The sequence below is a fragment of the Centropristis striata genome, chromosome 24 (assembly GCF_030273125.1).
Source record: "Centropristis striata isolate RG_2023a ecotype Rhode Island chromosome 24, C.striata_1.0, whole genome shotgun sequence".
Classification (NCBI taxonomy): domain Eukaryota; kingdom Metazoa; phylum Chordata; class Actinopteri; order Perciformes; family Serranidae; genus Centropristis; species Centropristis striata.
The window spans coordinates 433,224-447,964 of record NC_081540.1 but is presented as its reverse complement, the minus strand read 5'-3'; the positions used below and the strand labels follow the sequence as shown (position 1 = coordinate 447,964).

The 14,741-nt window shown below is 47.3% G+C and overlaps 1 protein-coding gene across 1 annotated transcript in view; it reads left to right on the top strand.

Moving 5' to 3' along the window:
* LOC131963164 (bone morphogenetic protein receptor type-2-like) overlaps positions 1 to 14,183 on the top strand; it is a 46,230-nt gene extending 32,047 nt beyond the window's left edge. Inside the window, exons 8-14 of the mRNA XM_059328318.1 lie at positions 6,077 to 6,191; positions 8,444 to 8,604; positions 9,365 to 9,512; positions 9,800 to 9,936; positions 10,167 to 10,339; positions 10,920 to 12,256; positions 13,137 to 14,183. Coding sequence (XP_059184301.1) covers positions 6,077 to 6,191; positions 8,444 to 8,604; positions 9,365 to 9,512; positions 9,800 to 9,936; positions 10,167 to 10,339; positions 10,920 to 12,256; positions 13,137 to 13,387 — 2,322 coding nt within the window. The 3' untranslated portion in view covers positions 13,388 to 14,183. The remainder of the gene's footprint in view (positions 1 to 6,076; positions 6,192 to 8,443; positions 8,605 to 9,364; positions 9,513 to 9,799; positions 9,937 to 10,166; positions 10,340 to 10,919; positions 12,257 to 13,136) is intronic.
* The last annotated feature ends 558 nt before the right edge of the window (positions 14,184 to 14,741 follow it).

The following is a 14,741-nucleotide window of genomic DNA, read 5'->3' as shown; positions in this document are numbered from 1 at the left end:
ATGGCAAGACGCACCAAAAAGTCTCAAGAACCCATACTCTAAAATGTACAGGAAGTCGGCCATCTTGGATTTTATATGGAATTTCCGCCATTTCCACGTTGCATACTTTAACGAACTCCTCCTACAGATTTCACCCGATTTACATCAAACTTGGTCAGTACCACCACAACGACTTTGGGATCAAAAGTTGTATAAAGCTTTACCGACGGTCACACTATGTGGGCGTGGCATGGCGGCAAAATATGGCGTCTCGCCATAAAACACGAGATTGTTAGAACTACTCCATTCTTTGTCCCATCGGGTCCAAACTTCTCATGCTTCTTCAGAGTCCAGCCCTTAACACTTCTATATAACAATAATTCATAAAGCCCCGCCCCTTATGCTTTATCCACGCCCCCTTTCTTCACATGACCACATTGCATACTTTACATAACTCCTCCAACAGATTTCACCCCATGGACTTCAAACTTGGTCAGTAGCATCACAAGGCCTTTGGGATCAAAAGTTGTATCAATCTTTACCGACGATCACACTATGTGGGCGTGGCATGGCGGCAAAATATGGCGTCTCGCCATAAAACACGAGATTGTTAGAACTACTCCATTCTTTGTCCCATCGGGTCCAAATTTCTCATGCTTCATCAGAGTCCAGCCCTTAACACTTCCAAAGAACAATATTTCGTAAAGCCCCGCCCCTTATGCTTTATCCACGCCCCCTTTCTTCACATAACCACGTTGCATACTTTACATAACTCCTCCAACAGATTTCACCCCATGGACTTCAAACTTGGTCAGTACCATCACAATGCCTTTGGGATCAAAAGTTGTATCAATCTTTACCGACGATCACACTATGTGGGCGTGGCATGGCGCCAAAATATGGCGTCTCGCCATAACACACGAGACTGTATAACTTGACCATACATTGTCCAATCTGTCCCAAATTTCACACACGTGATTAGGGTCCAGCCCAGAACACACCCACGTGTCAATATTGACACACAGTCATAGCGCCCCCTGCTGGCAACAGCAAGTAACATGTTTTACACCTACCACATGCACAGTGGTAGGAGACACGCCATTTAGTACGCATAGGGACTGAGCCCATAGCGCCTCCCCCGACGGCGCCTACCCCGACGGCGCCTCCCCCGACGGCTCCACTCTGCGAGGGCCCGTTCAGTACTGCGCGCAGTCCTAGTTATTATTATTTTTAGGGGGAATAAATCGCTTATTTGAGGCCTTTATCATATTCAAAAACTCGCCATATTTGGAATATACATTAATAAGATTTGAAATTTACGTATTCTGGTATTCGCAGGAATGGACCTTGCAAAATGACTCACTAGCGCCCCCTCAAAATTTTCAAAACATCCTCACAATATAGGTTTTTTTCACGTAGACACACGAAAGTTGGTACATATGTGTATCATGGGAAGACGCACCAAAAAGCCTCAAGAACCCATACCCGAAAACGTACAGGAAGTCGGCCATCTTGGATTGAATATTGCACTTGTCATCGTTTTTCGCCATTTCCAGGTCGCATACTTTTACGAACTCCTCCTACAGATTTGATCCAATTGACTTCAAACTTGGTCAGTACCATCACAAGGCCTTTGGGATCAAAAGTTGTATAAATCTTTACAGACGGTCACACTATGTGGGCGTGGCATGGCGGCAAAATATGGTGACTCGCCATAAAACACGAGATTGTTATAACTTTCCCATTCTTTGTCCCATCTGTTCCAAACTTCTCATGCTTCATCAGAGTCCAGCCCTTAACACTTCTATATAACAATAATTCATAAAGCCCCGCCCCTTATTTTTTATCCACGCCCCCTTTCATCACATGACCACCTTGCACACTTTACATAACTCCTCCAACAGATTTCATCCCATTGACTTCAAACTTGGTCAGTAGCATCACAAGGCCTTTGGGATCAAAAGTTGTATAAAGCTTTACCGATGGTCACACTATGTGGGCGTGGCATGGCGGCAAAATATGGCGTCTCGCCATAACACACGAGACAGTATAACTTGACCATACATTGTCCAATCTGTCCCAAATTTCACACACGTGATTAGGGTCCAGCCCGGAACACACCCACGTGTCAATATTGACACACAGTCATAGCGCCCCCTGCTGGCAACAGCAAGTAACATCTTTTACGCCTAGCCCCAGCAGTAGGTTTCACGTAGAGACACGAAATTTGGTACACACGTGTTTCATGTGGAGACGCACCAAAAAGCCTCTTGGACCCATACCTCAAACCCAACAGGAAGCCCGCCATCTTGGTTTGAATATCGCACTTGTCATCGTTTTTGGCCATTTCCAGGTCACATACTTTAACGAACTCCTCCTACAGATTTCATCCAATTCTCTTCAAACTTGGTCAGCACCATCACAAAGCCTTTGGGATCAAAAGCTGTATTAATCTTTACCGCCTGTCACACTATGTGGGCGTGGCTTGGCGGCAAAATATGGCGTCTCGCCATAACACACAAGACTGTATAACTTGACCATACATTGTCCAATCTGTCCCAAATTTCACAAACGTCATTAGGGTCCACCCCGGGACACACCCACGTGTCTATATTGACACACAGTCGTAGCGCCCCCTGCTGGCTACAGGAAGTAACATGTTTTACACCTACCACAAGCACAGTGGTAGGAGACACGCAATTTGGTACGCATAGGGACTGAGCCAACAGCACCGCGTCCGATGTGCCCTCCCCTGACGGCGCCTCCCCCGACGGCTCCACTCTGCGAGGGCTCGTTCAGTACTGCGCGCAGTCCTAGTTAGGGACCGAGCACTAACGGTGCGAGGACCCTATTGAAATTGGTCCGTCTATTCTTATTATTATTTTTCCGGGTAATCAATCGCCTTTTTGGGGGCTTTATCATATTCAAAAACTCCTAATTTTTGGAATATATGTCAATCTCCCGTGAAATTTTCGTATTCTGGTATTCGCGGGAATGGGCGTGGCAAAATGACTCAACAGCGCCCCCTTGAAAGTCAAGAAAATTCAGCCCCTCGCACAGGAATGTCGTATCAGCATGAAATTTGGGACATACATGTATCATGGCAAGACGCACCAAAAAGTCTCAAGAACTCATACCCTAAAACGTACAGGAAGTCGGCCATCTTGGATCGAAAATGGCGTTTCCTGCTGTTTTGGCCCATTTCCACCATGCATACTTTAACGAACTCGTACTACAGATTTCACCCAATCGACATCACACTTGGTCAGTACCATCACAAGGCCTTTGGGATCAAAAGTTGTATAAAGCTTTACCGACGGTCACACTATGTGGGCGTGGCATGGCGGCAAAATATGGCGTCTCGCCATAAAACACGAGATCATCATAACTTTCCCTTTCTTTGTCCAATCTGCTCCAAACTTCTAATGCTTCATCAGAGTCCAGCCCTTAACACTTCTAAATGACAAAATTTCATAAAGCCCCGCCCCTTATGCTATATCCACGCCCCCTTTCATCACATGACCACCTTGCATACTTTACATAACTCCTCCAACAGATTTCATCCCATTGACTTCAAACTTGGTCAGTAGCATCACAAGGCCATTGGGATCAAAAGTTGTATAAATTTTTACCGATGGTCACACTATGTGGGCGTGGCATGGCAGCAAAATATGGCGTCTCGCCATAACACACGAGACTGTATAACTTCACCATACATTGTCTGATCTGGCCCAAAATTCTTGCACGTGATAAGGGTCCACCTCTGAACACACCCACATGTCAATATTGACACACAGTCATAGTGCCCCCCGCTGGCAACAGGAAGTAACAACTTTTATGCCTAGCCCTCGCAGTAGGCTTCACGTAGAGACACGAAATTTGGTACACACATGAATCATGTGAAGACACACCAAAAAGCCTCTTGGACCCATACCCGAAAACATACAGGAAGTCGGCCATCTTGGATTGAATATCGCACTTGTCATCGTTTTTGCCAATTTCCAGCTCGCATACTTTAACAAACTCCTCCTACAAATTTTATCCAATTGACTTCAAACTTGGTCAGTACCATCACGAGGCCTTTGGGATCAAAAGTTGTATAAATCTTTACCGACAGTCACACTATGTGGGCGTGGCATGGCGCCAAAATATGGCGTCTCGCCATGAAACACGAGACTGTATAACTTGACCATACATTGTCCAATCTGTCCCAAATTTCTCACACATGATGAGGGGCCAGCCCTGGACACACCCACATGTCAATATTGACACACAGTCATTGCGCCCCCTGCTGGCTACAGCAAGTATTATGTTTTACACCTATCCCGAGCACATAGTAGGAGACACGCCATTTGGGACGCATAGGGACTGAGCCCACATTGCCGCGCCCGATGTGGCCTCCCCCCACGTGCCCTACCCCGACGTGCCGTCCTCCGACGGCTCCACTCTGCGAGGGCCCGTTCAGTACTGCTTGCAGTCCTAGTTGAGTTTTAAAAGGCTGCCCTTCCTCTGCAGGGTTAGGAGGATTTTCACAATAAAACTGCTTGACAGAACATTTTATCTCCTTTACTTGCTGTAGAAAACGATGGATGGATGGATGTTGGATGGATGTTGGATTGTTGGATGGATGGATGATGGATGATGGATGGATGGATGGATGATAGATGGATGGATGGATGGATGGATGGATAGTTTGATGGATGGATGTTGGATGGATGGATATTGGATGGATGATGGATGGATGTTGGATGGATGGATGGATGGATGTTGAAGGGATGGATGTTGGATGAATGGATGTTGAATGGATGGATGTTGGATGGATGGATGGATGTTGAAGGGATGGATGTTGGATAGATGGATGGATGGATGTTGAATGGTTGAATGGATGGATGGATGGATGTTGGATGGATGATGGATGGATGGATGTTGGATGGATGGATGGATATTGGATATTGGATGGATGATGGCTGGATGGATGGATGGATGGATGGATGTTGGATGGATGGATGGATGGATGGATATTGGATATTGGATGGATGATGGCTGGATGGATGGATGGATGGATGGATGATGATGGATGGTTGGATGGATGGATGGATGGATGGATGATGATGGATGGATGGATGATTGATGGATGGATCGATGGATGGATGATGATGGATGGATGGATGGATGATGGATGGATGGATGATTGATGGATGGATGGATGGATGGATGATGATGGATGGATGGATGGATGGATGGATGGATGGATGATTGATGGATGGATGGATGGATGGATGGATGGATGGATGATGATGGATGGATGGATGGATGGATGGATGGATGGATGGATGGATGGATGATGGATGGATGGATGGATGGATGGATGGATGGATGGATGATGATGGATGGATGATGGATGGATGATGATGGATGATGGATGGATAGATGATGGATGGATGATGATGGATGGATGGATGGATGGATGATGATGGATGATTGATGGATAGATGGATGATTGATGGATGATGATGGATAGATGGATGATTGATGGATGGATGAATGGATGGATGGATGGATGGATGATGATGGATGGATGGATGGATGGATGTTGGATGGTTGGATAGATAAAAGGAAACCTTGACGTCAGTCTCAATAAATAATTTCTGCAGGCTCTGAAATCAAGTTTGAGTCAAGTTCAAGTTTGAAAATGTATTTATCAATTAATTATTTATTTATTTATTTGTATATATATAAATACGAATGGTCTAACAAAAGACAGTATGCTGTTATTACCATATCTTATGCTACAGTTACTTAACTGCTGTTTTACTTTCTCCTCCTGCTCCTCCTCTCCTCCTCCTCTCCTCCTCCTGCTCCTCCTCCTCCTGCTCCTCCTCCTCTCCTCCTCCTGCTCCTCCTCTCCTCTCCTCCTCTCCTCCTCCTCCTGCTCCTCCTGCTGCTCCTCCTCCTGCTCCTCCTCTCCTCCTCCTCCTCCTCCTCCTCCTCCTCTCCTCTCCTCCTCCTCCTCTCCTCTCTCCTCCTCCTCTCCTCTCCTCCTCCTCCTCTCCTCTCCTGCTCCTCCTCCTCCTGCTCCTCCTCCTCTCCTCCTCAGGGCTCTCTGAACCGCTACCTGAGCATCCAGACCAGTGATTGGGTGAGCAGCTGTCGTCTGGCTCACTCAGTGACTCGAGGCCTCGCCTACCTGCACACGGAGCTCTTCAAAGGAGGTGAACACACACACACACTCACACACTCACACACACACACACACACACACACACACACACACACATACACACACACACACACAGAGTTAATGACATAACTGCTGCTGCTCCTCAGACTGAAGGTTTCTGCTTCCATCTGTTCCTGAAACACAAACACATCCAGAGTCTTTAGTTTGTCTACTCAGATTATTTACAAAGGCTTTGGATAATGTGTGTGTGTGTGTGTGTGTGTGTGTGTGTGTGTGTGTGTGTGTGTGTGTGTGTGTGACCTGCACGCTGCAGCTCCACGTGGCTGTGTTTGGCTTGGAGCGCCATCGTTTCTACCAACACACACTGACATAAACACGGCGTGCACGCTGTTATTTATAGCCGGCCGGCCTGGAGCCGGACTCATACAGAGGAGAGGGGAAAGGACAGACTAAACATGACTGGAAGAGACACAAAAAGACTAAAAATAGATGCTAAAATGACACAAAATTATAGAAATAGAAACAAAATGACCAAAATAGATGTAAAAATGACACAAAATGACCAACAAGAGATGTAAAAATGACTAAAAAAGACACAAAATGAGAAAAAAATAGATGCAAAAGTGACCAAAAAAATGACACAAAATTATCAAAATAGAAACAAATTGACCAACAATAGATGTAAACATGGCTAAAAAAGACACAAAATGACTAAAAATAGATGCAAAAAAAAACCAAAATGAGACGAAAATAGATGCAAAAGTGACCAAAAAACACGAAATAAGAAAAAAAAAGATGCAAAAATTACCAAGAAAGACAAAAAAATACCAAAAGACACAAAATTGCCTAAAATAGATGTAAACATGACTAAAAAAAGACACAAAATGACTAAAAATAGATGCAAAAATGACCAAAAATAAATGTAAAAATGACCAAAAAAGACACAAAATGACCAACTATAGATGTAAACATGACCAAAAAAGACTCAAAATGACTAAAAATAGATGTAAAATGAGTAAAAAAGAGATAAAATGATGAAGGTAGTTATTTCTAGCTCTCTGGAGCTTCACACAGAGAAGAGAAATAAAAGGAGGAAGTCAGATTGAGATGACGTGAATCTCCTCGAGGCTCCTTTAGATCCGTCTTCAGAGCCTCAAAGTGACAACTCAACTCTTTTATTCACTTCACACAGCCTCCTCCTCCTCCTCCTCCTCCTCCTCCTCCTCCTCCTCCTCCTCCTCTTCATCAAACAGCGAGGAGGAGGACGGTAGAGGAGTTCTTGTGTTTGTGCAGCGTGAGAGGAGGAGGAGGAGGAGTTCAGTGTGAGGAGGAGAAGCTTCTCCTCTCTCTGCTTCACTCGTCTCCTCATATCTCCACATTTAACATGGTTTTATTCATCAGGATTCTGGTTATTATCAACAATATTTCCATGACTGTAGATGTAAAAATGACTAAAAAAGACACAAAATGACCAACAATAGATGTAAACATGACTAAAAAAGACCCAAAATGACAAAAAAATAGATGCAAAAATGACTAAAAAAGACCCAAAATGACAAAAAATAGATGTAAACATGACTAAAAAATACACAAAATGACAAAAAATAGATGTAAAAATGACTAAAAAAGACTCAAAATGACAAAAAATAGATGTAAACATGACTAAAAAAGACACAAAATGACACAAAATAGATGTAAATGTGACTAAAATGACACAAAATGACAAAAAATAGATCAAAAATGACTAAAAAAGACCCAAAATGACAAAAAATAGATGTAAACATGACTAAAGAAGACACAAAATGACAACAAAATAGATGTAAATGTGACTAAAAAGACACATAATGACAAAAAATAGATGTAAACGACTAAAAAAGACGCAAAATGACAAAAAATAGATGTAAACGTGACTAAAAAAGACACACAATGACAAAAAATAGATGTAAACGACTAAAAAAGACACAAAATGACAAAAAAATAGATGTAAACAGGACTAAAAAAGACACAAAACGACAAAAAATAGATGTAAACATGACTAAAAAAGACACAGAATGACCAAAAATAGATGTTAAAATCACTTAAAAAAGACAAAATGACTAAAAATAGATGTAAACGTGACTAAAAAAGACCCAAAATGACAAAAAATAGATGTAAACGTGACTAAAAAAGACCCAAAATGACAAAAAATAGATGTAAACGTGACTAAAAAAGACACAAAATGACCAGAATAGATGTAAAAATGACACTAAATGGTGCTCCTCTGTCCCTGTGTTGTTGTTGTAGACCTGTACAAGCCGGCGGTGTCCCACAGGGACCTGAACAGCCGTAACGTGCTGGTGAAGGCTGACGGGACCTGCGTCATCATCGACTTCGGTCTGTCCATGAAGCTGACGGGGAACCGGCCCGCCAGGCACGGCGAGGAGGAGAACGCCGCCATCAGTGAGGTCAGAGGTCACACACACTCCACATCTTTATCATCCACAATATTATTATTAGCATCCAGAACATTATTATCATTCATCATAACATTGTTCCTAAGAGGCACTAAGGCTCTGGGCCGTCCGTCTGTTTGTTTGTTTGTTTGTTTGATTGTTTGTTTGTTTGTTTGTTTGTTTGTTTGTTTGTTTGGGTTTCCCACAGTATGGAGTCTCTGTTTATTAGCAGGTAGCTCGGAGGAAAACCTCTGTATAAAAATGACAATATTTCATCATATTTAAATGATTGCATAGACTACAATAATATAAACATCTGGTGAATTATTGTCTCATGTTCCTGTCTTTTAATAGAAAATAATATTATGGCCCCATAGGTCCTGGAAGGACATATATTATATTATATATATTTAAATGTGTCTGTCTCTAGGTGGGGACGATCCGCTACATGGCCCCTGAGGTCCTGGAAGGACATATATTATATTATATATATTTAAATGTGATTATTGTGTCCTGTAGGTGGGGACGATCCGCTACATGGCCCCTGAGGTCCTGGAAGGACATATATTATATATTTAAATGTGATTATTGTGTCTATCTTTAGGTGGGGACGATCCGCTACATGGCCCCTGAGGTCCTGGAAGGACATATATTATATATTTAAATGTGATTATTGTGTCTATCTTTAGGTGGGGACGATCCGCTACATGGCCCCTGAGGTCCTGGAAGGACATATATTATATTATATATATTTAAATGTGTCTTTCTGTAGGTGGGGACGATCCGCTACATGGCCCCTGAGGTCCTGGAAGGAGCCGTCAACCTGAGGGACTGTGAGTCGGCCCTCAAACAGGTGGACATGTACGCTCTGGGACTGATCTACTGGGAGAGCTTCATGAGGTGCACCGACCTCTTCCCTGGTAAGAGACAGACAGACAGACAGACAGGTAGACAGACAGGTAGAGAGACAGACAGACAGACAGACAGGTAGAGAGACAGACAGACAGACAGACAGGTAGAGAGACAGACAGTATTTAGTAGTATTGTATTAATTCTCCTGATTATAAACAGCCTCCTGCAGATATTAAACCCTCATTTATCACAGTGTTGATGAGTTGTTTTGTGCTGTATATTTCTGCTCCTCCTCCTGCTGCTCCTCCTCCTCCTCCTCCTCCTGCTGCTCCTCCTCCTGCTCCTCCTCCTGCAGGAGAGTCTGTGCCAGAGTACCAGATGGCGTTCCAGGCGGAGGCGGGGAACCACCCCACGTTTGAGGACATGCAGGTCCTGGTGTCCCGGGAGAAACAGAGGCCCAAGTTCCCCGAAGCCTGGAAGGAGAACAGCCTGGTACTCACTTATTATTATTATTATTATTATTATTATTATTATTATTATCATTATCATTATCATTATCATTATTATTATTATTATTATTATCCTGCACCGTCAGCACTATCACCCTGTGGCCCCCTGCAGCATTTAAGTTGCCCATCCCTGGTGTAAACCCTGGAAAAAGTCTTCCATGACGTGATAATAAGTCGTGTTTAAGAGGTAAAACTTCTCCTTGTCTCCTGCAGGCGGTGCGGTCCCTGAAGGAGACCATGGAGGACTGCTGGGACCAGGACGCCGAGGCCCGGCTCACCGCTCAGTGTGCCGAGGAGCGCCTGGCCGAGCTGCTCCTCATCTGGGACCGCTCCAAGTCCGTGAGCCCCACGTTGAACCCCATGTCCACCACGCTGCACAACGAGAGGTGAGCCGACAAGTGTGCTGTGACTTTTCAACAAACGTTTTTTGAAATTATTCTGCAAAAACACGGCAAAAATATCCCCCCAATGTTACCCTATGGAGGGGCTAGAGTGGATGACATCATCACTAGTGCAGAGGGAGAGACAAATTTGTCAAAATATAAATTTGTAAACTCGATCAAGGCCGGAGAAACCACTCCACAGAAATAATTTATTCATGACAATTTATTGTCCTGGTTGCTTGGCTACCAAAGCCTGTTCAAATTGTAATCTAATAATTTCAAGCACACTCAACGTTTCTTTAGAAATGTTCTAGTTTTAACGTTGTTTTTAACTTTTTGGACATTCTTAAATCTTTCCAACCTGTGTGAGAATAAAGTTGTTTCTGTGTGCTGTATCTCATCTCATATATTACTAGATGTAATTGTCTTTTTTTATTTAATCTTTGTTGTTATTCATTTATGTATCTTTTAGATTTTCTGTTGTTAATCATTTATGTAAAGCTCTTTGGTCGACCCTGGTTCTGTTTAAGGTTCTCTACAAATAAACGTGATTTTGACCTTTTCTGCACTTTTTTCCTTCCAGAAACCGAATGACGCCGAAGTCGGGCCCGTACGCGGACCACCCCTCCAGCTACATCGAGGAGCACGAGGGGGGCGTGGCCAAGAACACGGCGGCGGCGGACCCCACGGGGTCGGTGGGCGGGCGGACGGGGCCCGGGGCCCCCGGAGAGAGGAACCGTAACTCCATCAACCAGGAGCGGCAGCAGCAGGCCAACGCCCGGCTGCCCAGCCCCGAGGGCAGCAGCACCAGCACCGGGCTCCGGGGGAGCCCCTCCGCCTCCACCACCACCACCACCATCCTGTCCGACTCCGAGGGGCCCCCGGGGGCCACGGTGCCCGTCTGCCTGCACCTCACCCAGGAGGACCTGGAGACCACCAAGCTGGACCCCAAAGAGGTGGACAAGAACCTGAAGGAGAGCTCCGACGAGAACCTGATGGAGCACTCCCAGAAGCAGTTCTGCTCCCCGGACCCCCTGAGCCCCGGCAGCTCCAGCCTCCTCTACCCGCTCATCAAGATGGCGAGCGAGGCGGCGGGCTCCTCGGACGCCGCCGCCCCCCCGATGCCCAGCGCCATCTTCCCCCTGCCCAAGCAGCAGAACCTGCCCAAGAGGCCGTCCAGCCTGCCGCTGCGCTCCAAGCCCGCCAAGAAGGAGTCCACGTCGCTCCGCTTCAAGTTCGGGCGCTCGGGGAAGTCGAACCTGCGGCAGGTGGAGGGCGCCAAGATGAACATTGGCGCCGTGGCGACGGCGGGATCGTCCGCGGAGGCTCACCGCGGCACCAACAACACGCCCGCCCTGAGGGACGCCACCAGCAGCGGGAACGGGGCGGCCAACGGGCACGCCAGCGGCGGGATCTCCTCGCTGTCTGCGGGCGGCGCCGCCGGCTTCACCGCCATCACCCAGAACGGCTCCGGCGCCATGCGGTCGGCCAATGACGACGGCCGCCTCAGCCTCGGCGTCATCACGGCGAGCCCCGACGAGCACGAGCCGCTGCTGAGCCGCGAGCGAGAGCAGCCGGACCCGCGCGACGCGGCGCCCGGCGGCGTGGCCGTGCTGCGCTCCGCCCGGCCCAACGCCAACAACAACAACAGCAACACGGGCCACGGCCGCGGCGACGGGGAGAGCGGCGGCGAGAGCGACGGGGCCGAGGAGGAGGGGGGCAGCGGCGAGGGAGGCAGCAGGGACGCCACGGGGCCCGCCGGGGACAGCTCGGGGTCGGGGCCCGCCGGCTCCGCCCCTCAGGGAGCGGCGCCCGTCACCATGAGGGGCGAGGCGCTGCTCCGGCAGCCCAGAGCTCGCCGCCCGGAGAGACCCAACTCCCTGGACCTGTCCTTCACCACGCAGGACCTCGCCGCGCTAGGTAAACCACCTGTACAAGCAGATTAGTAGAGTTTAGATTACAGATGATAGAGGTTCTACAGCGGGACCTGAGGGACCTGGGGGACCTGAGGGACCTGGGGGACTTGAGGGACTCGAGGGACCTGGGGGACCCCCAGAGTCCTCCAGGCTGCACACCGTGTCCCCCTGCTCTCTGAGTTCTGCAGCTACTGTTGAATTATCAGCCAGCATTCATGGTTTTCTGCCTCACACTGTTGAACAGTTTTATTTATAGAGCCCAAAATCACAAATCACAGATTTGCCTCAAAGGGACAGTAAACCAGGGGTCTCAAACTAATTACCTGGGGGCCGCTGGAGGCAGTATCAACATGACCAAAAAAGACACAAAATTACTAAAAAAAGACACAAAATGACAGAAAAAAAAACTAAATTACTTAAAAAATACACAAAATTACTAAAAAAAACACAAAATGACCAAAAAATACACAGAATTAACAAAAACAGACAAAATGACCTGAAAAACACAAAATTACCAAAAAAAGTAATTAAAGGGACCTTCCACACACAACACGGCCATGTAGTGCCATTCATATAAAACTCACATTAAACTTTCATATCAAGGTGGGGGCCACAAAATATCGTCACGAGGGCCACAATTGGCCCGCGGGCCGCCAGTTTGAGACCCCTGGTTTAGGAGCTTCTGTCTGTCTCTTGTGTTATTCTGGAGTTATTCCATCCTGTAGATCCGGTCTGACTGATCTGGAGTCTGCAGAGAAAACTCCTTAACTGGAGTCGTGCATGTGAACAATCTGCAGCCTGTTTGTTTGGAGCTTTAATGTCTTCTGTCTGCTGGTTTACGACTCTAAGAATTTATAATAATTTATAATAATTTCCTCTTTCAGGGGCCGACTTGGTGCAGCCCGATGGCGCCACCGGAGACAAGATCAAGAAGCGCGTGAAGACGCCGTACTCTCTGAAGAAGTGGCGTCCGACCACGTGGGTGATCTCCACGGACAGCCGCGGCCCCGAGGTCAACAACAACGGCTCGTCCCGCGGCGGCGGCGGCCCCGGCCACGCCCCCAGCCGGCCCAAGTCCAGCTCCGCCATCTACCTGCGGGGCGGCGGCGGCGAGCCCGGAGACACCCACGTGTGACCCACAGAGAGACGGACGGACAGACAGACAGTCAGACAGACGGACAGACAGACAGACAGACGGGAGGTTCTGTCCCAATCAGCAACAGGAAGCTAGGAGTGTGTGTGCTGGTGTACAGTGACGTGTCTCTGATGACGGCATTGCTTTAAATGGATCCAGCTATGCAGCATTCATCGCTTCTCTTATTAATCTTTTTCTCTTTCACCCTCATGAGCGTAGCAATATTTTTTCAATGGATTTCTTTGTTTGCGTGCACTTTGAACAAGTCAATCAGTGTTTAGACTCCCGACCGGCCCGCCACGGCGAGCGGTCTCTAAACTAGAAGCAGCGACGAGCAACAATCAACACTTGTAAAACTATTATTAACCGTCTTAAAAGACAAAAACAGACTCTTTTTATTTTCCTTGATTTGTATGCAATACCAATGTATCCATTCTCTTTTATTTTGTATCATCATTTTTTATCGTGCAATAGGATTTTAGCTTTTATTAGATGCTTTTTGATGCTTTTCCATTATTTGTTTTATGTTTGATATGTTATAATCTCTGTTGCACTTATGAATCGTTTGAAACAATCCACCGGACTCGATTAACCCCCGACTCTCTGAGGAGAAACTCGACAATCCTCCTCTCTCTGCTTCTCTCTGGGGAACAAACACTAACAATCAGCTGGAAGAGACCGGATCCTCACAGACTCTCTGCTTGCACAAATCCTACAGGACGGCCCGACCCGACCCGGCCCGTCTCTACAAATCCTACAGGACGGCCCGGCCCGACCCGGCCCGACTCGGCCCGTCTCTACAAATCCTACAGGACGGCCCGGCCCGACTCGGCCCGTCTCTACAAATCCTACAGGACGGCCCGGCCCGACTCGGCCCGACTCGGCCCGACTCGGCCCGTCTCTACAAATCCTACAGGACGGCCCGACTCGGCCCGTATATATCGGCCCGTCTCTGCCCGGCTCTAACCGGCCCGTATCTGGGTCGTCTCGGCCCATCTGCGGGTTGTCTCGGCCCATCTCGGCTACGCCTGTCTCTGGGTCGTCTCGAGGCGTCTCGGTTCGTCTCCGGGTCGTATCCGGGTCGTCTCCGGGATGTATCCGGGTCGTATCCGGGACGTCTCGAGTGGTCTCTGGGTAGTCTCAAATTGTTCGGGTCGTATCCGGGTCGTATCAAGTCGTCTCGGGTCATAACGACTCATCTTTGGGTCGTCTCTGGGTCCTCTCGGGTCCTCTCGAGTAGTATCCGGGTCATTTCCGGGTCGTAACGAGTCGTCTCCAGGTCATCTCGGGTCGTCTCGAATCGTATCCGGGCCGTCTCCAGGTCGTTTCCGGGTCGTTTCCGGGTCGTCTCGAG